The sequence below is a fragment of the Hippocampus bargibanti genome, linkage group LG18 (assembly GCF_051943395.1).
Source record: "Hippocampus bargibanti isolate YZ-2025 linkage group LG18, ASM5194339v1, whole genome shotgun sequence".
Classification (NCBI taxonomy): Eukaryota; Metazoa; Chordata; class Actinopteri; order Syngnathiformes; family Syngnathidae; genus Hippocampus; species Hippocampus bargibanti.
In genome coordinates, this window is record NC_142751.1 from 15,452,292 (window position 1) to 15,477,031 (window position 24,740).

Consider the following 24,740-nt stretch of genomic DNA (forward strand, 5'->3'; position numbering starts at 1 on the left):
GAGACGTTCTGCGACTGAGATTTCATATTTCTTTGGCGCACGACGGCCATTGGAAAGTGTGAGGTAATGCCATTAGGTCGTTCGCAAAGAATGGTTATACAGTATTATTAATTAAATTAAAGGTTATTATTTTGTGTTTTAGAGAAAATATCATCTACCTCCCGTCTTTTTAACATAGTTTCGTCTTGCTTTTACGCGGTTTCATTTGACAGTTCTTCCGTCAAATCTTTTATTATTAGAACATCTCTGATCATTTCTGTGGTGCATTTAAAGTTCACGGTTTTAACATGAGGTGGCAGTAGTTGCCGCATAACAAAATGACTGTCGTAAAATCGTCGCGAAGAAGTACCACGCCTCCAGTCGCGCATGAAAATGCTATCTCAAGCAAGGTGCTAGTTTTGCAACAACAATTTTATTGATTTGTGGCCCCGCAAAAAATGCCTCGTTATGCTCAGATCGTGATGGGCCCTGCAGGTAGCGGCAAGGTAAATTATCCGACGATTGTTGTCTTGAATGGCAATTTGAGGCACAATTTCAAGATGGCATCATAGCGATTCTTGCTAGCTCTTTAGCCCACGACGCTATTTATTTGTTTTGTTTTACTTTACAGAGTACCTACTGCGCCACCATGATCCAACACTTTGAGTCTTTAAATCGTTCGGTTCAAGTGGTCAATCTGGACCCCGCAGCAGAGCATTTTGACTACCCCGTTATGGCAGGTGAGAGGGATATCACTAAATGTAGCTAAATGCAGAGAAAACAGCACACCACAAAACAAAGTCAACAATGTTGAAAGTTGTATTTGCTTCTTAAACAAATGGCAAGGTGAAAAAAGTATATCATAGGGTAAGACCCCAAATTAGAATGTGTTCCTCACGAATATCAAGCCTACAATGTATCATTTATTGTCATTGTTTTGACATTTTTCTCGACATCTTATGATTTTGGGACATTATGAATGATGGTATCTATGTTGTCAGACATCCGTGAGCTCATCCAGGTTGAAGACGTGATGGAAGATCAATCTCTTAGGTTTGGCCCCAATGGCGGCCTTGTTTTCTGCATGGAATATTTTGCCAACAACTTTGACTGGTTGGAGGAAGCCTTGGGTCACGTCGAGGATGACTACATTTTGTTTGACTGCCCCGGTAAACAAAATGCTTTTAATAGTTTACCATGTAAAAATACTCCCTATTGTCTTTATTTCAAGGTTTGATCTTAAATCTATGTTCGTAAAAAAATACACCATGTAAATCAATATGTTTGCCTTTTCCAGGTCAGATTGAGCTGTATACGCACCTTCCAGTCATGAGGCAGCTGGTGGAACAGCTCCAGCAGTGGGAGTTTCGAGTCTGTGGAGTCTTCCTGGTGGATTCCCAGTTCATGGTGGAATCTTTCAAGGTTGCATTTTATTGTTTTCAGATTTAACAACACCCTTTTTATCTATTCTCAGTTTGACATGACTATTCCTCTGACCGCAGTTCATCTCGGGAGTCATGGCGGCCTTGAGTGCCATGGTGTCATTGGAGATTCCTCAAATAAACATCATGACCAAAATGGATCTGCTCAGCCCCAAAGCCAAGAAGGAAATTGAACAGTAAGTTGCACTTTTTGCTTGACTGAGATGATATTTTCGATTATAATGGCCAAAAATAGCCAAAACACGCAGGCTGATATTTTTAGTCAAATGCAAAACACCAATCAAAATGACTTAAAGTGTCCCGAAACGGATTCAAAATGACCTCAGAAATGGCGAGTTTCAGAAAGTCCCGCCCCCTTGTTCGTGACGTCACGCCAAGATGTCTTGCATTGCTGGAGAATCAAAACAATGGCTTCAGATTCAGAGAATATGTTGTCTTGTTACATATCCAGTTATGAATATGATTCAAATAGTTCTGAAGAGGAAAGCATACATGTTTGCAATCGATTTATTCCGTGCCATTTTGAGGCAACATTGGGGGGAACTGTATCACCAAAAAAGAGGCAGAAAATGGCAAGCAAGCTCCGTGTGAGGAATTAATCAGCCCGTTTCCACAGGCTGATAAATTCCTTACATGGAGCTTTATCGCCCTCTTCTGCCTCTTTTTGGTGTCACGACGTTTTCAGACCAAACAAGTACAGCAAAATGCATTGACGTGATGGAAGGACTGCTACAATATGTCCTTTTTTCGGTCAGGGGCATTCCTTCACTCCACCAACTCAAAAAACAAGACTTCCGGAATATTCAGCGCGAGTCTTAAAACGTAGAACATAGCTATATACGGTGGAATCTTTTTAAAATACGCTCGGTAGAAGTCATTTGAAATGATTTTACAAATTATGGACACAACTTGTCCGGAGGTGTCGGTTGTCCTTTAAATGGCAATAGTAGTAATATTCATCTCATTTTTTTTATAAAACACCACAAAGTAGAAGGCTGCAGTATATATATTTTTTGACGTTTTGAAAGTTGTTGCTGGTTAAATGCAAGCCTTCTTTCTGTTTTCACAAGATATCTTGATCCTGATATGTACTCCATGATGGAGGATAACTCGGACAGCATCAGGAGTCAAAAGTTCAAGAAGTTGACCAAAGCTATTTGTGAACTGGTAAGCTGATTTCATACATTCATTTCAAATTGACTATGAAGAAACAGCATAAACAAATTAATTATGATTGAGTAACTAGTTTGTTAGAAAATGTGGATCATTGTTTTCCAAAGTAAAAGCAGTTTTGTCAACGTCTTATTTTGAAATATTTGGTTTTGTGATTCTTTGACTGCCACATGAAAAACAAAGTCATGTAGTTTATTCAATACATTGTAAAAATAATATATTGGGGAGACTAAACACATTCTCAAAAAAGGACTTTATCAACATCGCAGGGATAATACTAGTGGGCCTCAATCGGCAGTACATATGCACCTAAAAGCTAGCAAGCACTCATTTGACGACAATGAGGTTAAAATCTTAGCGAAAGAAAATAGATGGTTTGGAAGGGGAGTAAAAGAAGCTATTTTCATGAAACAGCAAAACCCTTCACTAAATTGCCATGGTGGGGTGACGTTCAATTTGGATCGTTCGTACAATAGGCAACATAGGCTTAGTCATGCTGATGAGGTGATACCAGGGCAAATTGGGCAATCGAGCCAGTCGTCAGTCAGGACAATAGAAGCAATCAGTGGAGCCTCAGGGAGTAGTCCTCTGCTCCCCCCAACCTGAGAGCTGGGACCTATCATAGCAGAGTCCGGCACCGCCACGTCTGGACAGTAGGGATAAATATATAGGGCCGAAACTACCAGTAAGACTTGAGTTTAGTTAGGGTCCGACACCTTGAAAGAAGTACAGATGACGGCTGAAGAAACCTTTTCATCGATGGACCACTCCTGTACCACTGAGAGCTTACACAGACGTGATTCTTTGAAAGTCTCTCTTTGTTTCCAGATTGATGACTACAGTTTGGTGCGATTTATGCCCTTTGACCGTAGTGATGAGGAAGGTATCAACATCGTACTACAACATATTGACTTTACGATCCAATATGGAGAGGATTTGGAAGTCAAGGAGCCAAAGGTAACTCAAAGTTCTCGATTTATGACGGAATTCAGTTTTGACAGCCTCAGCGTCACCCAACTTAATTTTTTTTTTTTTTTTTTTTTTACAGGAGACGAACGAAGACTCCGGCAACACAAATTATGATGATTTTTTTCAAAGCCAACTAGAAAGCTGAGAAAAATGTTATTTCAAGACTGAATGCGTTCACTCGGATTTTCCATTTGAAGTCAGTTAACGGCGATCGAAGAACCAGGATGTGAGACAAAATGACAAAGGGACTTTGTTGTGTCCATCGAAGAACCAGGATGTGAGACAAAATGACAAAGGGACTTTGTTGTGTCCATGACTTTTAGTGTATAGTAATTGCTTTGATTATTAATGCGAGTTTTGAAGAAAATGCATTGTAAATCTCACTGGCTATATATGAGCTATCTACCTAGCTAGCTATCTATTTGCTATATATTATCTCTCTAGCTGGCTATATATTAGCTATCTATCTGGCTGGCTATTAGCTATATATTAGCTAGCTTTCTATCTATTTGAGTTACTTCCGGGTTGAGTGAAGGCTGGCGCGTGTGGCTGCCGCTACTCACCCGCAGAAAAAAAATATCCTGTGACTGACTGTAAAGTGTCCTTGAGAGTTTTGAAAGGCGCTTAGAAATGTAATGTATTATTCTTATTATTATTTTACAATAAACGCATGTCCAAAGTGTTTTAATGGCGCCCCCTTGTGACCACTTCGCAAAATGTCGTGCGTCCACTTACTGTTTTAACAGAAGGGTGGGACAGAAAGGCGGAAGCAGCGTCTTGGAGTGCTAACATTAAGAGTCGCCGAGTGGTTGAATCGATTAATTGTCCATCAACATGCCGGTAAGTACGTAGATTTCGCCCGATATTTGATTAATATCCCAAACGTTATCGAACTACTCAAAAGAACGCGGCGTCGTGCGTGTAATCTTTGAATTTAGCACCGTGAGGCTAGCAGAGTTAGCAGTGGCTAGCCATCAAATCCAATGGCTTGTTTGCTGGTCACCTGTTTCGGTAAAAATTCGAGCGTAAATATTTAGTTCGGCGCCGAAAGAGTGCAACGTGCGGCTTTTTTTTTAATCGGAAATGCTTGAAGACGCGACGACGAGTTTGGAAGACTTCAGCAGCCGTGTTGAACTTGTCTTGTCAGGCGTATCACTCAACGATGCAGGAGCAAACCACCAGGACGGTGGGCAACATGGCTTTATTGCCCCTTAAAACGCAATTTAAGGGGCCGGCGAGAGGAGACGGTGAGTGTACACTTCCCAAATAAAAATAGTTTGATTCGGTTTATTGTGGAGAAAAAAATAAAGATACAAAATGCAGGCGTTTTTCATATAGTAGACTGTGCTGTACTGTGCTGATTGCATCGCCAACATGGGTCCTGGATATCATCATTTAAGCCTTTTGCACCTAAAATTGTATCTAATTGTGCTGTGATATATTTGATTTCTAAACAATAATCCATTGCAGGCATCGATTCCGACATCATCGATGAAGCAATCTACTACTTCAAGGCAAATGTGTTTTTCAAGAACTATGAGATCAAGGTGAGATATTATTTTCTCACATTTCGAGCTATCCGACAAAATTGTCATCAAAACGACGCTTCACTAACAGCACGCCTACCTGTGCGCTTCATTCCTTTGCATGTCCAAACTTGCTTGCCCGGCAGTGCGAGTTTGAAATAATAAATATACAGTAAAGTCTCGTTATATCGATATTCTCGGGAGTCGTAAAAAATATCGATATAACCGGACTATCGATATATCCGATCCTGCGGCATGTAAATTTTCTCCTTGCGTTCATAGAAATAGTATCGTAATAAGCAGTACTATCGATATAACCGATATCGATATAACGAGACTTTACTGTATATTTAATCTACTAATGCATTACAGTAATGACTCGTTTATCGCGGAAAATTGGTAAATTTACATGTGTATGACTGCAAAAAAATATTTATCAGGACATGCATAAAGAAGCACAGCACATGTTTTTAGTACAGTACAAAACTCTAATGCAATAAAGTAAACGGTCCACCATCAACATACAGTATATGCAGTATAATATTTCCAGATACACTACTCGTCTTACATTGACATTGTAATGGTGTGTTAAGTACAAATGAAACTACGAGAATATGTATAGTATAAGCATTCAGCAAAATTGAATGCTGTCCAGTCGTATCGTCTCTCGGCTAATCGGCACGTTTTTGTGTATTTACAGCACATAACGCCTCAAAATGGATGAATAAATTAAAAAAATAACAACAGTAAATTGAATGAATGTTGTCGCTGTTGTTTTACAGTAATGCACTGTAGTGACTCGCTAACATTAGCGACCTTTTTTTTAGGTTTGAAAAATAATCTGCGATGCATCAAGGATAATCGAACTGCGAAGTCGCAAAAGGATTATGTCTTTTGTTTTCTTTCAGAATGAGGCAGACAGGACGTTGATCTACATCACGCTCTATATTTCCGAGTGTCTAAAGAAGCTGCAAAAGGTAAATATACCACATTTCGATATTCATTTGCGGCTACATTTTTTTAAGGATATTCTTAATGATTGTTTGCGTCGTTGCCGTTTGCAGTGTAGTTTCAGGGCCCAAGGGGAAAAAGAGATGTACACGTTGGGCCTTTCCAATTTCCCCATTCCCGGAGAGCCCGGTTTTCCACTCAACGCCATGTACGCGAAACCCGCTAACAAGCAGGAGGAAGGTGAGAAGTCGTTGAAGAGCATTTTTGAAAACAACAAAAAATGCGCAGGCATTCGTTTGTATTGTTATTACCAGTGTCTGAAATAATGTCTGCCCGGATGCCCGGTGCGTGCAACTTTTACGTCGGGCGTCGATCTTATAAAACGTCCCCGCCCGGGTGGCTGACAACTTCTTCAAGAAAAACAACATCAAAAACGTTTGCTTTTTTCAATAAAGCAAATGTTTGAAATGTGAATAAATGATTCCGATGTGGAAATCTTCGTTCAGTTTGGAAATTTTGGAATTTCGGTTAGTTTGGCAATTTGCATACTCGGCACGGCAGCCAATCAGAAGCCTGCTTCGTGCTTGCGGACTTTACTTTCCCGAGCGTTATAAGGCCGCGCATTTGCATATCATTTTCCAAAGTAGATGCGCACAACTTCAGCCCCAGAAGAAATATTCAAAAGAAGCTAACAAAATTTATGACGCTACAAAAGGTAAACGTACATTATCCCGCCGTGACCGTAAAGTGTCCTTGAGAGTTTTGAAAAAAGAGTTCGAAATCTGAATACATTATTCCGATGTGGAAATCTTCGTTCGGTTTGGAAATTTTGGAATTTCGGTTTGTTTGGCAATTTGCACGGCAGCCAATCAGTGGCAGGGCAGGCAACTTTTCAGAGTTGTCTTCTCTGGTGTCCGCTAACTTTTTCTCATGAGTTTCAGACACTCTAATTACATTTCTGTCGATTGATGAAAAATCTCACTGGTGATGTTTTTTCCCCTTTTTTCCCCAACCGTGACCAGACATGATGAGACTGTACCTCCAGCAGATCAGACAGGAAACGGGTTTGAGACTATGCGACCGTGTGTTCGATACCCAGACAGACAAACCCAGCAAGGTGAGTCTACTGTTTTACACCAACGATACTGCGTTAAACACACGTTTCTAAACGTCCTGCTGTTTCTTTTCAGTGGTGGATGTGTTTTGTCAAGAAGCAGTTTATGAACAAGAGCTTGTCTGCTCCAGGACAATAAAGGAAGGGGGGGGGGGGGGGGTGAGAATCTGCGCCTCTCAGATGGACGCTTTATTTCTTAAAGTTGCTTTTTTTTTGGGGGGGGGGGGGGGGTGTCAGTAATATTCAATTGAACTGGTGCTTAATTCAATAAAGCAATTCTGGTTGTACAACAGCATTCCTGGATGCATCACATATTTCAGTTACTTCCGGCGCCATCTTGAAGTGAAAAAGGAAATGACAAATAATATGACAACACAAAGACAGTCATTCATTCTTCAGCACTTGCTGTACCCTCTTTGTGACATGAAGCGGTTCTAGATGAAAGAGGAGAGGATCAAAGCGTCCTTTTCAGCAGTGGATCAGGGTGATTTGTTTAATAATAATATATTTCATTTCTAAGCGCCTTTCAAAACTCACAGGATCGGTTTTTCTGCGGGTGAGAAGCGGCAGTCACATGCCCCTGCGTTCACTCATTCCGGAAGTAACTCAAACAGATAGAAAGCTAGCCAGCTAGCTAACATATAGCTAATAGTTAGCCAGCTAGACAGTTAGCTAACTAGCCATATAGCCAATAGATAGCCAGCCAGACAGTTAGCCAACTAGCTAGATAGCCATATAGCTAATACTGACATTTGCTCTCCTGCACGACGACAACAGGGATTAACCAGGATTATTGTAATACTTGCAGATTATTATTAATATCCAGCACTGTTATTTTTATATTTTTTATCGCTCTGCCTTTTACATTTAAAACAAATGCTCAACTAAAAGCACTCAAATGAATTGGAAGCAAAAGGTCATTGAACGATGGCACCAAACTTTATTTAGCAGCGAAATACTCAAACATGTCACAAAACATTTGCAAGCGCAAAATTTGAAAATTAAACTGTTAGATTATGATAAAACTTTTTATTTTTCACAAAACAAGCCCTCAGTTTGTTTCCGTAAAAGGCACTGTTGGCTTTATGGCTCAGTGTGGCAGCTGTAACTCGCTTGGAAAAAAAACATCTCTTTACTTTAACATAAATAATTCATATAAAGAAAAAATAATATGGAATATGCAGCAATGTATTAAGGAGGTTCTGATGGCTTTTGCGCGTAAATTGTTCCATCTCGAAATCTGGAAACATGTCTCTCGAGGAAGTGGACTCTAAACACCTTTTTTAAATCCCCAAAATGAAAAAATAACAATCCAATCAATCAGGCTTCCGTGGTTTGTGTACCGCTCGGGAACACGTCGCAGGTCGTTTGGCTAACTTGCGAAACGTCAATCAAAAGTCGTTTCTTGACTTTTCCGCACACAACGTGCAACCTTCTTCTTAAAAATCCCTCTGGGATCGTCACGCCATTCTTTCTGTAAAAGGCGCCCGCCCGACAACAAACGTTTGATCTTTTGGATTGACAGCTGTCAAGACTCGGCTAGCAAATTTACCGCTGCGTCAACGTTGGCGGGAGAATCGCCGTTGGGGTCCGCCAACATGGAGATGACGCTGATCATGATGGTTTCCACCGTATGGATCGGCAACCAGCGCTCCTCTGGCTTTTCGTAGCCATATTTGTCCTCTCCGGGCTCGTGCAAGATGGAGATGCATACTTCGCCGTTTTTTGCGACTAGCCAAAAGACAACAAAATGGTTAAAACCTAAAAAATATGACGAAAAAGCCAGTCAATTCTTGCCATACATTATTTTAACCCTTTGTAAGGTCATTCATACAAACCGTTAGGATGCCAGATTTCCGTCACAAACTTCATTTTAGGTGGTCTTAAAGGATAATCCCGTGGAAAGGTTAAAGTGGCCTTGAAGAACCCTCCTTCGCTACCAAATGCAAACAAGAAATCATCCTTCAAACACCCCAAAGGACAATAAACACATTTTTAAAGGACAACCGACATCACGTTTTTGTTTCCTAACTGAAAAACGTTTTATAGCATCCAAAATACCCAAAACACACAGTATGATATTTTTAGTCAAATGCAAAACAACAATAAAAATGACTTCAAGTGTCCAAAATCTGCAAAAAAAAATCAACCCGGAAGTGGCCAGTTTCAGAAGGTCCCGCCCACTTGTTCGTGACATCACGCCAAGACGTCAATGGAATGGCTTCAGATTCGGAGGATATGCTTTCTTGTTACTCATCCAGTTATGAATATGATTCAAATAGTTCTGAAGAGGAAAGCATACATGTTTGCAATCGATTAAAGAATTTATTCCGTGCCATTTTGAGGCAATAGGGGGGCGAGGTGTGCGTTTGTGGCGTCACAGGTGCGCACCGCGATTTTCATGTGAATCTCATAAATAATCAGCCCGTTTCCACAGGCTGATTAATTCCTTACACTGAGCTTTGTCAGCCTCTTCTGCCTCTTTTTGGTGCAACATGAAGTTTGCAGACCAACCAAGTCCAGCAAAATACATTGATGTGATAGAAGGACTGCTACAATGTGTCCTTTTTTCGGTCAGGGGCGTTCCTTCAGTGACATAACGTGAGGACTCGTCACCTACTCAAAAACAAGACTTCCGGAATATTCAGCGCGAGTCTTAAAAGGTAAAAATATAGCTATATGCGCTGGAATCTTTGTAAAATATGCTCAGTAGAAGTGATTTGAAGCCATTTTACAAATTATGGTCACAACTTGTCCGGAGACGTCGGTTGTCCTTTCAACGTGGTTGACATTGTTTGATTGAAGGTCACTTACAAAAGTGTATCCTGGGGTCCAATGATGACCACTTCCCACTGAAAGATGTCATTATCATTCACAAGACCCGCCGAGAAGCCTTCCACCGGGTTCTTGTTCAGATCTGAAAGGTCACGTTGCTTTGTTGACACGCGGAACGGTTCTCGTGGCAAATGCACGCAAATTAATCCACCAAAACACCTGAGGATGAATTCCTTTCACAGGTCCTCGTGCACACAGAGGACCGTCCACGCAAGCCGGCAGCTTAACTTTTTAACTCGTAAGTTACCGCTATGCATTCGTGAACATTTTTTTTTTGGTATAAAATTGCGTGTCATTCAGTCCAAACTTTAATTAAAAAGTTACATTATAACGCAGATGCGTCTGCAGTTTGCTGTAGCACCGCTTTGCTAACTTACCTGCTAATTGTTTGCGTAGCAACAACGCCGACTGTCCCGTCATTTCTCTTCCAACTAAAACTTTCCTACTTTATTTTAAATAAGTTTTATGAGTGAAATAGTGTCAGGCAAATGAGCGTAGTAAGACAGACATTTGACAAAGTCCACGTTTTGTCGTTTTGAAAAGACGCCGGCGACGTGATATCGAAGGGGCGGGGCCAGCTCAGAGGAAGCGTACCTGCGCTACGCTATTTCGTATTCTTAAAAATGGAAACAAAAACAAGAATATCCTAACCGAGTCATATATTACGGGAAGAATTTTGATTAATAAACAAAAAGTAAGGGAATTGTGAGGCAAAAAAATACACACGAACAGCAATAAAACATTAAAAGAAAAAAAAAAACACGAAAAAATGATCGAAAACCAAATATCGAATAATCTGCAGTGCTACGCTTAATTCGTAAACGTGTACTTTTTTGTAAACAAATACGGTGCTTTTTTAATAGTAAATATTAAGATCCAAGTCTACTTCTTTTGGATTGGAGCAGTAGTTTACACTGGAATGCAACGATGACATAAAATGTGTGGCATTTGAAAGTATTTTTAGTTTTCATTGATTATTTTATATATATATGTTAATATGCTTCAGTGATATGGCAATAATGTCATAATCGTTTCCATTTTTGTGTATTGCATATTGATATTATCCATCCATTCATTTATTTACATGTCACAAAGAGGGTACAGCAAGTGCTCAAGAATGAATGACTCTCTGTGTGTTTGTGTGGTCATATTATTTGTAATTTAGTTTTTGGTTTTGTTTGTTTTGACTTAGAGATGGAGTGGCTGTCTTTCCAGCAGCTCCCGTGTTTTGTCATTTGTGTTTCTACTTCTTTCTTTCCTTTCTTCTGGTAGGCAACCATAGTACCCAGAGAAAACCCGTAGTCCGTAGGCCAAAACATATCCCATTATTATTCCTTGGACATCTTCAGGGAATGAGAATTTTCCCTGAAAGAAAAGGTTAGACGTCTTCAAGAAAGGTTGCCTGAAAGGTCGCTGCATGTTGTTCACTTCCAGCCGCCGTTAATCATGATCGCTTTCATGTAAAACCATTTGAAAAAAAGATTGAAAGTTTCTTGCGTTTAAAATTGGCTGTGTTGAATTCCGTGAATTGGATAGATACCTTTGGAATGTTTGATGGAAGGCTTTTTTTTAAACTAACGTTTCACTTCCTTTTTTTATGAATTGTCTCTGACTTTCAATGGTGAAAACGTACGTTTATTTTACTTCCTACAGAACTCTCGATGAAAAGGTTTCTTAGTGGCGGTGTGAGGCTCGTACAATAGACTGCTTAGGCAACATAGGATTAGTTATGCTGATGAGATGATACCAGACCAAATAGGGCAATCGGGCCAGTCGTCAGTCAGGACAATAGAGCAAACAGTGGAGCCTCAGGGAGTAGTCCTCTGCTCCCCCCAACCTCTGAGCAGGGACCTATCATAGCAGAGTCCGGCACCGCCATGTCTGGACAGTAGGGATATAAATAGGGCCGAAACTACCGGTAAGACTTTAGTTCGCTGAAGAAGCTTCTTGGATAAGAAGCGAAACGTCCGTCACCTTCAAATTTGTACAGATGACGTCTGAAGAAACCTTTTCATCGATGGATCACTCCTGTACGACTGACAGCTTACACAGACGTATTCCTATACAGAACTGTTTGTTCTAAACGCCAATCTCCAGTCAAAATGACCTGCGTTGTTAGCGTTATTCAGTAGGTGGCAGAGTGTCAGACATTTCTTGGTAGAGAAACTGCCGACTGTTCAGGTTTGGCCTCAACACCCATCCATTGATTTTCTGAAAGTTTGCTCCGCCCACTTGTAATCTTTGGGCAGAGTCTCACCGCTTTCTTCCTGTTAGAATGGAGACTGCAAGACAAATACAGAATAGAGAGTACATGAAGACACCGACAAAAAACATGCACTTTACTTGAGCGGTATTACTCAATAGCTCGGTGAACAAATCATCAGAAAAAAAAAAAAAAAAATCATATTTCATTGATTGAAAGACTACAATCGGCCAGCCCCTTGTGAGCATCCGGTCGTCCCGCTTGATTGACCTTTGCAACGCCTTGATTGGGCTTGTTTTCCCATTGATATGCCCTCTTTTTAAATAATGGAGCATTAAAGCCCTACGGGGGGGAAACCGCAACCCCCCCTGCTCGGTTGATTGCATCCAGCCTTGATGACGGGGATATCGTGCGCAATTCCAGCTCATAAAAGACGCTCAATCCTTTTTGCATCATCACGACTCCAGCGCAAAAGCATGTCCCCGGCCGGATTCCTCTTGGAGGTTTTACGTTGGATAAATGAAATGTCTCCCTAAAAGCTCACTTAATTGAATGTGTGTTGTCGTTTAGTTTCCAATGCGGGCCCTTAATGGCACCGCGGATGGGATTTGGTCCATTTTAATGGAACGCTGTAAAAGAAGATATGGGCCCCTGAGGCTGGACACCCGAAATAGATGCCCTTGTTGTCGTCCCGCTCGCCAGCTGCTCATGAATGACAGTTGTCATTTGGTGTTTCTGCGTGCGCATAAAAGCGACAACAACATTGATCCGCAAGATGACAGGATGAAAACACAATTGGCCTGGTTAAGGCATCATGCCACACTGATTATTCGTGCGAACAGGAAACTGAGGTGGAGAGAGGGATGGTGAGAGAGTGAGATGATGAGAGTGAAGGGGTGTGAAAGGGTGAGAGTGAGAGAGTGAATGAGATTGACAGTGGGAGGGGGGGGGGGTGAGAGGGTGATAGAGTGTGTGAGAGAGAGTGAGAGGGGAAGAGGGTGGGTGGGAGAGAGTAGGAGGGAGAGAGTTGGGGTGAGAGAGTGATAGAGAGTGCGTGTGTGAAAGTGAGAGTGAGAGGGCAAGAGGGTGGGAGGGAGAGGGTTGGGGTGAGAGAGTGAGGGGGTGTGAGAGGGTGAGAGACAGTGAGAGTGAATGAGATTGACAGTGAGGGGGGTGTCAGAGGGTGATAGAAAGTGTGTGTGAGAGAGAGAGAGAAAGTGATGGGAGAGAGAGATGGTGAGAAATAGTGAGAGGGTGAAATGCTCATCAAATTGAAGCAAAAAAAGCAATTTGGAATCCCCAAAATCTTATCCTACCTCCGACTCTGGATGCGTGAGGTCTTATCAGTCCCACGGGGAGGCGACGAAGACGAAGGTGGTCACAAGAGACCGCACGCTATTCGGTCTGGAAAAAGGACACGCGCAAGAACACCCACACAAAATGGCCGCAAAATAAAAGAGGTCAAAGCTTCAGCGCTCCGATAAGGCGGAGCGGAGCGCTCATGAATTCAAGAGCCATGGAGCAAATCTGACATTTTGCTTTTCCATTTTGTCTATCGGGACCCGTCGCGCGATAATAGGCTAGCGGGGACGCCAGGACCATTTCACATTGGAAGCGGGGAAACAACCTTTTCTGCCTTTTGGGAAATACGAGCGGGCAAAAAGAGAATGACATTATCATCGCGGCTCATTTGGATTTAAAGACTTCAACCACAGTCCACATTTTTCTTGCTAGTGCCATTTCTAAATCTATTTGTGGCATATCAATGTGGAGGAAAAAACGACCATCACCGAACTACGGACATTATTTATTTATCTATTTATCAAGTAATTTATTTATGAAGTACTTTATCAAGTACTTTATCAAGTAATTTATTTATTTATTCATTATTTTTTGGGGTAATTTATTTATTTATGTATTTATTTATTTATCAAGTAATGTATTTATTTATTTATTTATTTATTCAGTACTTTATTTATTGATGTAGTTATTTATTTATTTATCAAGGTATTTATTTATTTATTTATTTATTTATAATACATTTCATAAGCGCCTTTCAAATGTATTAAGTCACGTATTTATTTATGTATTTATTTATGTATTCGTTTATTTATTTGTTTGTTTATTAAGTAAATGATGTATTTATTTAATTTCTTTATTTATTAGGGAAGCAGCTCAAAACTGAACTTCCATTTCCTTCCATTCCGAACTTGGATGAAAGGTAAAAAAATCCGAGACAACTTGCCCTCAATTCAACCCTTTGCGAATCCGTGAGCAGAATGACAAAAAAAATAAATAATAATAATAATAATCCTCCCAGACATCGCGACACGTCAAAAACGACTCCTCGATATTCTAGCTGTGCCTTATGAATAAATTGCCCTGTCGTCGTGATGATCTTTTGTGACAAGCTCAATCACACACACAAAAAAAAAACGTCTTTCCTTTCCAGTTTGTCGCTTCCCACCTGCTTGCTTTTGCTCCATTGTCTCAACTGAATCTTATCTAAAAAAAAAAAAAAAGGTGCACAACGCGTTCCACCGGAGTATTTTATTTTTATTGACAACGTCATGTTGTTAGCGTGCGTCCCACCCTTGTGTGTTTGTCGCAAATCATTTTCTAATTAGCAACCTGACGGCGTAGAATTAACTTTTTAAAAATAGGGTCTGGAGGTCGTGGTCGTAAGTACGGCTGGTCGTAAGTTGAGCCGGTCGTAAGTCGGATGTTACCTGATGCAATATATATACATATGCAGATTGTGACTTCACAATCTTGATCTTCAACACAAAAGCTGTGCTGTAAGCAACCTCTACCATCGACAGTGGTTTGTTAGTTATGACAGGAGTTCCCCCCCCCCCCCCCAAAAAAAAACATGACACATCAAATACATTTTTTTTCTCATCAATTATCCTTCTACTTAACTGACCGACACAATAACCGCTTTCATCTTTGACACAATTGTAACGCCATTTTCATTGAAGCATCATCTTTCATTTCCCATGTAGGCGAAAGCGCCACGTTCCAGCTCAAGCAGCACATATCAGCACATCAAAGAGGAACACTTAGAATTCATATTTTAAAGCCACTCCTCCTCCGCTTGACGCTTCCTCGAGTGACGTCCTCCGAGAGGGGGATTTCTCAATCCGATACATATTTTGATAACTTATTCTCCTTGTGTCGCTTTGATGGAACGTCTGATGAAGGGGGGGGGGGGGGGGGGGGGGAAGCCCACTGGGTCAGAGTGCTTCTTTTGATCACCTTGAAAGGACAACCGACACCCCGGACGGACAAGTTGCCGACATAATTTGTCAAATGGCTTCAAATGACTTCGACTGAGCGCATTTGATAAAAATTCCACGCATATAAATATATTTTACTTCTAACTACGTACTTACTCTTGTTTTTGAGTTGACGACGATGCCCTCGATGACGTCACGGAGGGAACGCCCCTGAGCGAGAAAGCGACACACAATGCATTTTGGGTACTTTTTTTCTTCTGAAAACACTGTGTTGATCACGAAATTAGAAGGAAAACGACTTCAATAACGCCATGGTGAATTGTTGTGTGTGTGTGTGTGTGGCAGCCAATTGTGGTAACACGCATAAAGACGGTGTAAGTTGACACAAATTCCCAGCAGGCAAATCAGCCCATTTGCAACGGAGCTTTTGCGCCATCTTGTGCATTTTCTGCGAGCTACATTAGAGTCCACACAGCTCGAATTGAGACGGAAGGACTTCTTTCATTGAACAGTTTTGGGACACTTGAAGTCATTTTGCTTGGTGTTTTGCGTTTGACTAAAAATATCGTCCTGCGTGTTTTGGCTATTTTAGATGCTATAGCACGTTTTTCTGATGTCAGTTAGGAAACAAAAAAATGGTGTTGGTTGTCCTTTAAATTTGTCCTTTTCAATCTCTCTATCTCCCCCCCCTCTCTCTCTCCCTCTCTCTTTCTCCCCCCCACTCTCTCACTCTCTCTCACTGTGTCTTACCGTTGAAAAGTACTGTTTTGTGTGTGTGTGTGTGTGTGTGTGTATCTTGCACGAGTCTCCTGAGCAAACAGGGGACAGCTGCTTGCAGTTCCAGTGTCCATCCATAGGGGTCACTGTCGCCTCTCATGAAATCAACCAGTGGCGGCGCTCTCCCATAATTCTATTTATGCTTCATTTAATTGTGGCAGTGTTGTAATTTTTGATCAACACAGTCGTTATGTTATATTTAATGCAGATATGTGTAATTTATGATAAAGAGTATTGTTCTTAATAACAGATTAGAGGAAATCAATACCACGCGTGCAAATTACGCACATCGTCAATGCGTATTCTCATTAATTTTGAGCTTTTTTTTTTAAATCTAATTGTAAGATTTAAATGTTGATATTTCCGTTCGATATCACTCGCGAAGTAAACGACTCAATGACGTGATTGCCCAGTTTGCCAATCCGAGCCCGGAATGCGTTCAAGGCTGCCGTTTGGGGCACCCACACTCTGAGATCGGCGCCACGCGGGGCGGGGAGGGGCTAAACGTAGCGGATCTGGCCGCAAATCGTTTAGTCCTCGCTTGGAAAGTTGACGGCCACCCCCCACCCACACTTTCAACCCTTTCAGCGACGTCCTGCGTTGTTTTGCTACGCAATTTGTACCTCGGAGCGCGTGCGGATGACGTCTTTTTATGAGCCATCGTGCAGTGCAAACTTTTAGCTGGTCAGGTGGATTTTTCTTTACTGCAAAAGACGTGAGGCGAGTCGACCGACGCAATTTACGTCGTCAGGTACATTTGCAAGACAACGCCGCGCGCTTTTACGCACAACCCAAAGCGCACTCAAACTCCATTTCATCTCCCTTAGCGACGTCGCTCTCGATATAACGTCAACAACTGCGTCACTAATAATGTTTTTAATTGAGAAAAACGCCGATTGAATGCGTGGATTATCGTTTTTTTTGTGTGTTTTTAAGGCGACTGAAGACTTCGAATTTCGGTTTGGCTGACGTGACGCGACCAGTTGCAGATCTGCTCACTTTCACGCGGGAAACCATTTCCGGGAGAGGATAAGTGCGGCTTTTCTCCAATAAAAGGCGCTCAACGAGAGACATGGAGCCACTTGGGCGCGTCGTCGTCGGACTCGTGACACTTTTGTGCGCAGGTAAGAAAGCTCGCGTGCTTCATGCGTGGATCACGCGTGTCACGTGATCCAAGCAATACGCGCAGAAATAGATCAGATCGTAAGGAATAATGTCACTTTGATCACGTGGTTTGAGTCGACGGGGAGCAATCATCAAATGCAAATGACCCGAGCTGACATTGATCATTTATGAACTACGTAATTAGCTGTAAGCTGTTGTGGCAGAATGCAAAATGACTTGTAAGATGAACATGAATGCGGCGTGACGCTTGCCTGGAGTCTGTGTGCGTGTGCGTGTGTGTGTGTGTGTGCGCGTGTGTGTGCGACTGTGAGAAGTGTGATGCAGGGTGCTGCAGAGAAATAAGACGTCAAAGATGTGTGTCCACAACACCTCCTTGGGTTTAGGATTGCGCAACTGTATAAATAAACTGTATAATAATCCTAATAAGACGTTACATTTTAATTGATCCATGAAATATTTGTACGATTGTGTCAAAATGCTTCCCTCGCTATCCAGATGAACGCGTCATGTTCTGCTCCAAGTTGTCGAAAGCCATTTTTGGAAAGTGGCCAGTTTCAGAAGGTCCCGCCCCCTTTTTCGTGATGTCACGCCAAGACGTTTTGCCTCGCTCGAGAATCAAAACATTAGCTTCAGATTGGGAGAAAATGCTTTCTTGTTATGAATATGTGAATAGTCAAATAGTTCTGAAGAGGAAAGCATACATGTTTGCCATCGAATAAAGAAGTCATTCGGGGTCATTTTGAAGCATCTGGGGAGGGGAAATGTAGTACCCAAAAAAGGCAGAAGATGGCGACAAAGCTCCGTGCAAATGAGCTTATTTGTCTCCTGCGAATTTTTGTCAGCGAATACCAAATAGTAGTCCTCACCATGGCGTTATTTATGTGTTTTCCTTCCAATTTTGCCATCAACACAAAGTTTTCATACCAAACAAAGTACCCAAAATGCATTGTGTGTCGCTTTCTTGGTCAGGGGCGTTCCTTCCGTGACGTCACGTACAAACTCGTCACCAACTCAAAAACAAGACTTCCGGAATATTCAGGGCTATAAATCTCGCTGTATGCGATGGAATCTTTGTCAAATACGCTCAGTAGAAGTCATTTGAAGCCATTTCACAAATTATGGACACAACTTGTCCGGAGGTGTCGGTTGTCCTTTAAGAAAACCAAGATGAGATCATAAGAAAATACAAATAAAAAGAATTGTCCCAGCGAGGGTATTGAGGCAACACCTGACGACTTTTCTTCTTTCAGTCCGCTAAGAGGAAAGTGTGGGGGGGGGGGGGGTTTATGTTTGATGGGTGGTTCTGGAATGAAAAGGCTTTATTTAATGAGGGCAATGAAGACATGCATCCAATGAGCCCCCGAGTTAAATCAGCCTTGCAAAATGGAGCTTTGCTGCGCTTTCTTTTATTTGTCTCTTCATCTTTGTTGCTCGCTAATGCATTCGCGCTCGCACTTCACCGCCTTTCGCTTTCAATGTTGACACTTATTACGCCCACGTATTCATTTATTTCCGAATAATTAATACATTCATTAATGTTTAGTTCACTTATTTAGTTTTTTAATTCATCCATCAATTTATTTATTTATGTAGTTATGTAGGAATAATTAATTAATTAACTGACTTTAGTTATTTATTTATCCATTTATTTATGCATTTATTTTTCTTATGATAATAATAATGATAATCATGATAATAATGATTATATTTAGTTATCTCTTAGTATTTATTAGTATTTATTTTTCTTATAATAATTATTATTATTATAATAATGATTTTATTTATTGATTAATGTCCATTTATTTATTTATTTTTCTTAATATATATTTTCATAATAATAATAATGATAATGATCATAATAACAATAATGATCATAATAATAATAATGATCAATTATGCTAATGATCATAATTCTAATAATTATATTTAGTTATACAGTAAAGTCTCGTTATATCGATATCGGATATATCGATAGTCCCGGTTATATCGATATTTTTTTGGACTCCCTTGAATATCGATATAACGAGACTTTACTGTATGTCCATTTATTTATTTTTCTTATAACACTACTACTACTACTACTACTACTACTACTACTACTACTACTACTAATAATAATAATTTAGCCTGAATGGGGGCTCTGAGCGAGAGGTATGGTCCACCCTGGACTGGTCGCGTGCAGATTTGCTGACCGCATATGGACAAACTAGTATTCACACACACACACACACACACACACACACACGTTTACACTAATGGATCATTTTCCTCTCTAGGTAGAGGTTTGGCCATGTTTACAAAATAAAAATAATAATCATAGTAAAAAAAAAAATGAGCGTATTAAATACCATCTCCCAATTTCTTATTTTTACTGGATACATTTTTCAACCACCCTGGAGCTCACCAAGCTTTTTATGTATTTTTTTTTTTTCTCTTGAGCAATTTGCCAACTCCAGTGCAAGTGCAGTAGCGTGTGGTGATGGATGATGGCTGCTTTGGCCTTTGTGTTGTATTCCGGCCTCCGGGAAGGGCGAGGATGGATATATATATATATATATAAATATATATATATATATATATATGTATATGTGTATGTGTATATATGTGTATATGTATATTTGTATAAATGTTGCTCGATAGCCACCCCTCAGCTTGATGTAAGCGGGCACGAGCGTGACTCGCCTTTGCCTTCTTCTGCTCAGCGCTTATTCGGCGCTGCGCGAGCTAGCGGCAGATTGGCCATTCCTTTTCCATTGGCATTGATCCCCCCGGTGAAAATGAATGTACGGCGGTCTGGTAATTAAATTGGAAACGAAAAAGAAGAAAGGCGGCCGATATCTGAACATTCAAAGTAATGACTTTTGAGGTTCCGCAGAGCGGAGGATGCCACGGATAAAGTGGAAATGCAGAGAAAGGATTCCGTTTGGGAGAAAGGCTACAAAGCATGAGGGGTCAGCAAAGCCGGCTACAAAAACCTGTGTGTCATTCTAATTCGAAATACAGTGATACCTTGGCTTACGAACTTAATTGGTTCCAAGACGGAGTGTGTAAGGCGAGAAATGTGTATCCCAAAAATTAATTTCCCACAGGAAACCATTAAAATGAGAATAATCTGTTCCCAGGTCCCCATAAAACATAATTTTCTACTAAATAAGACTTAAAACTACACAGAATATACCTTATTTATATATAATAAATGCACTATGGTATTCTAATTAAAGAAATAAACTGTACTGTATAATAAAGTGGTTTTATTGACCTTTGTGATGGTCATTGATGGCTTGATGGAATGGAGTGGCCGCTTTCATCAGCATTAAACACTTGATGAGGAACGTAACCTTCTTTCACCATCTTGAGGAATGATCCCTTGGAGGTGCTTTCTCTGCCATCATTTGACCTTGTTCCCCATCAATTATGTTCTGTTTAGCTGGGTTGATAGCTTTTTGCATCAAGTGTACAGGTTATTTGTGGAGCCTGATTGATTGGATATTTTAACCTTGCAGTCTACACTCTGCCTTTGAACTATCAAAGTTGAAACGAGTCCAAATTTCACTGTTTTCTATCCATTTTCTCTCTCTCTCTGTCATCTGCCTGTCTCTTTAATGTTTACCCCCCCTACTCACTGCTGCTGTCTTGACCAATCACGTGGCTTTAACCGAAGACTGGGGGCGGGGAATAGAGGACAAAAAAAAGTCGACAGCCATTTTCTTGTTAGGAGAACGGGCTCGTTCGTTAACGACACATCACTCATTGTGGTAGCTCCGTGTGTATTCCGAAAAATAGTCTGTATGCCAAGGTTTCATAAATTTAATGTTCGTAAACTGAAAAGTTCGTAAACCAAGGGTTTCGTAAAGTGAGGTATCAGTACATTGTCCCTTTAATCTCTCAAGCTAATGACAACAACGTCCATCCTGATATTCTTCATTGCCAAAGACGCTTTCATATGGAGATGCGATTCAATTACGCTGTGGTGAGCTCATTAGATGGCCATTTACATTTTTTGACAATTTTTTTTTCGAATGTATTTTTTTCTTTTTTGTGCTCCGCCCCCTCCGGAAAGCTCCGAACACGATTCCGGCTGCAATCACAAGATTCTGATGACCTGACATATTATCCCATTGCCCCCTTCTGACACTTCTGCTGCTTTACATTCATAGACACTTTGCGGCTTCGTGTGGTTTTGGAATGGGTGGAGACGCTTAATCAAGTTGGTCAAAGGTCAAATAATATTTCAAAGGTCGGCACCGTCAAAGTTTGTGACCTTATAGCCTTTTGAAAAATGAAGGTTGTAATAATAATGATCATGCATTTCATTTATAAGTGCCTTTCAAAACTCTCAAGGTCACTTTACAGTCACAGGATGAGTTTTTCAGTGGGTGAGCAGCGGCAGCCACACACGGCAGTGTTCACTCAAACCAGAAGTAACTCAAATAGGTAGAAATCTAGCCAGCTAGCTAACAGATAGCCAATAGATAGCTATTAGATAGCTATTTGATATCCAGCTATATAGATAGTAGATAGCGAGGGAATAGATAGCTAATACCTAGCGAATAGATGACTAATAGCAATGTAGCTATGTAGCTAATAGATACAGTACCTAGCTAAATAGCTAGCTAGCTAGCCAGCTAGATAAAAAGATAGCCAGCTAATAGATTTTCAAGACGTCTTAAATGAGGTCAATATCCCGATGTGTTCTGGTCTGAAGATCATGTTAATAATGCCCAACGGATACGCTATCTATCCCGCGTTATCCACCGCGGGATTAAAGTTCTCAAGACTCTAAAAAAAAGTTGTTTGCAGTTAAACTTAAAAGCAGCATCCATTATTTATCTCGTGGCTTTTAAGATGAGCTCTCCGTGGCTAAACTTTTACAATGAGTGACTGTTTTAGGTTAGCCCCCTTTTTTTTAAAAAGGAAAACAATGAATCTAATCGAGGGAGAATTCAAAAGAAAAGTGCGTATCTGTCAATCATAATAATACTAATATAATAAGTTTCATTTATAAGCACATTTCAAAACTCACAAGGTATTAACTCAAACAGATAGATAGAAAGCTCGCTAGATAGCTAATAGCTCGGCCCCATTTCAAGCTCAGACAACTCCAGACCCATGTAACTTAGGAATTAACTCGTTTCCTGATGAATGAAGACAGTCTAATAATAATACTAATAATAATAATAATAAGACATATATGACATATAAGACAATAATAAGAAGTCGTAAAATTCAACATTCTGCTGGTCCTGTCAATCATCCGTCTGTTCGCAATGTCGGGTTCGGTTTGCGGCGTCTGGTTGGCGAGATTTTTGGTGAAGCGAGTCGTCGGTTCGTCGCCGATGATCGTCACCTTCCTTCGAGCGCCTTTGTCGCTTTGTGTTCATCATCAAAGGATGAATGAGCCGCGGTTGGAAAGTCGCTGAGATAAGGTACGCGCATTAATATTCGGGGATTAAAACACACGCTGTGATTCAATTTGCTTGCAGCTCTTCTCTTAAAAAATGATATTTTTCATCATTTTTTTCTCTTCGAATAGAATAGAAAGTGTGTGTATGTGGAGGCTAATCTAATTTTGCAGGTACGGCTTTACGGGGTTTTTCATTGAGGATCAGAATTGCGCTGCGAAGGATTCAGCATTGGATTTCGGGATGCTTTTTTGTTGTTTTTCAATACTGACAGCTGCTTTGTGCTAGCATGATGCTAGGCTGCTTAAATATGACGTATGGAGACCGTCGGAGGAGATTGTTAGCCAAATTCCTGCAGATTATAATAATAATAATTAACTGAGAAGTAACTCAAATACATAGCAAGCTAGCTAGCTAGCTAATAGACAGCTAATAGCTAGCTAGCCATTTAGCTCCGCTAGCTAGACAGCTCAAAGATGTTGAGCTAGATAGCCAGCTAGCTAGATAGATAGTGACTAGATATGAAATACATAACAATAAGAAATAATACATTTTATTTATAAGCGCCTTTCAAAACACTCAAGGTCCCTTTGCAGTCACAGGACACGTTTTTCTGTGGGTGAGTAGCGGCAGCCACACGCACCAGCGTTCACTCAACCCGGAAGTAGCTCAAATACATAGAAAGCTAGCTAGCTAGCTAATAGAATGCTAGATAGCTAATAGATAGCTAGATAGCTAATATGTTTCCCGACTCAAATAGCTAGCTAGATAGATAGCTAATAGATAGGTAGCTAATATGTTTACTGACATTGACATTGATTGTGGGACGAATAAAGGTATTCTGATTCTGATTCTGACTCCAATAGCTAGCTAGATAGATAGCTAATAGATAGTTAGTTATATAGCTAATATGTTTCCTGACCCACAATGCTGCAGGGTGACTCGTCACAGGATTCTCCAAACAGATTAGAGAGTCAAGATTAAATCGATCAATCGCTGACACCGACGCAGAGAAGGGAGAGACCGAGTGGTGGTGGGGGGGGGGGGGGGGGGGGCAATTACTGAACAAACAAATGAATAAGTATCAATTCTTCTGGACACCCGCGGTGGCTTGGAAGAAGCCCCGATGTGTTCAAGAAAGCATCATTCGGCAGTGAGCTCTGAAGGAAGCCTCACAGCAGAAGTATTGAGAGAGAACCCCCCCCCCCCCCCAAACCCCCCCTGCTGTCTACGCTGACAAATGACGCGCTTTGGGGATAGCCTGCTGGAAATATGCTGACAGGGGGGGGGGGGGGTAAAGCACTTTGCAGAACCCCTGCAATATTTACGCATTGTGTACCATGGGTGCGGCAGTTACAATGCTAATAATAAGAATGAACGCAGCAGCAAAGATATGAAAGGAAGAGGAAAGGAAAGAAAGAAGTAGAAAAACAAAATACAGGAACGGCTGGAAAGGCAACTACCCTCGCTGCGCCATTTTGAAGTTAAAAAAAAAGAAAAAACTAAATATTCACCTTCCATGCTAATGTCCTTTAGCTTGTAGCATGTGAATAAAAATGAATTCACCTTCTATGCTAATGTTCGTTAGCATGTAGCATGTGCATAAAAATTAATTCACCTTCTGTGCTAATGTAGCATGTACTTCAATTCCAATTCATATATTTATTTATGTATTTATTTATTCGGCTGTTTGTTTATTTTTTTTTATTTGGCTGTTTGTTTATTTATTCTTACGTTTATTTATTTCTATTCATTTAGATGTATTTTTATTTATGTATTTATTTAATTATTTATTTATTTGGCTGTTTATTTGTTTTTTATTCATTTATATATTTATGTATGTATTTATTTATTTACCTCCTCTGCTCTTTGTTTTATTAATTTATACATGTATTTATTTGTATTTATTTATGTGTGTTTATTTATGTTTTTTATTTATTTATACAATTATTTCTTTATTTGTTGTTGTTTACTACAAATGTTAATTTTTGGTTTAGGATAGTTA

At 40.5% G+C, this 24,740-nt stretch overlaps 4 protein-coding genes across 5 annotated transcripts in view; 3 read left to right on the top strand and 1 right to left on the bottom strand.

The window, feature by feature from the left end:
• Nucleotides 1–320: 320 nt before the first annotated feature.
• Nucleotides 321–4,251, top strand: gpn3 (GPN-loop GTPase 3). Its single transcript, XM_089020595.1, has 8 exons — nt 321–485; nt 611–719; nt 981–1,148; nt 1,277–1,401; nt 1,482–1,597; nt 2,492–2,588; nt 3,423–3,551; nt 3,643–4,251. The coding sequence occupies exons 1-8, from the start codon at nt 438–440 to the stop codon at nt 3,706–3,708; spliced, it is 858 nt and encodes a 285-aa protein (XP_088876721.1). The 5' UTR covers nt 321–437; the 3' UTR covers nt 3,709–4,251.
• Nucleotides 4,252–4,283: 32 nt separating this feature from the next.
• arpc3 (actin related protein 2/3 complex, subunit 3) lies at nt 4,284–7,367 on the top strand. The gene is made up of 7 exons (XM_089020605.1): nt 4,284–4,403; nt 4,711–4,810; nt 5,034–5,110; nt 5,998–6,066; nt 6,154–6,280; nt 7,063–7,157; nt 7,231–7,367. The coding sequence occupies exons 1-7, from the start codon at nt 4,398–4,400 to the stop codon at nt 7,291–7,293; spliced, it is 537 nt and encodes a 178-aa protein (XP_088876731.1). The 5' UTR covers nt 4,284–4,397; the 3' UTR covers nt 7,294–7,367.
• A 703-nt stretch (nt 7,368–8,070) lies between these two features.
• Nucleotides 8,071–10,583, bottom strand: ube2g1b (ubiquitin-conjugating enzyme E2G 1b (UBC7 homolog, yeast)). The gene is made up of 5 exons (XM_089020202.1): nt 10,367–10,583; nt 9,969–10,071; nt 8,993–9,090; nt 8,707–8,885; nt 8,071–8,628 (listed from the first exon to the last, which is right to left on the bottom strand). The coding sequence occupies exons 1-5, from the start codon at nt 10,407–10,409 to the stop codon at nt 8,542–8,544; spliced, it is 510 nt and encodes a 169-aa protein (XP_088876328.1). The 5' UTR covers nt 10,410–10,583; the 3' UTR covers nt 8,071–8,541.
• Nucleotides 10,584–16,742: 6,159 nt separating this feature from the next.
• Nucleotides 16,743–24,740, top strand: part of LOC148884936 (transmembrane protein 132C) — a 38,777-nt gene continuing 30,779 nt past the window's right edge. For both annotated transcript variants that reach the window (XM_089020483.1, XM_089020484.1), the window contains exons 1-2: nt 16,743–16,959; nt 17,145–17,332. In XM_089020483.1, the coding sequence (XP_088876609.1) occupies nt 17,281–17,332 (52 nt within the window). In that variant the 5' untranslated portion in view covers nt 16,743–16,959; nt 17,145–17,280. The remainder of the gene's footprint in view (nt 16,960–17,144; nt 17,333–24,740) is intronic.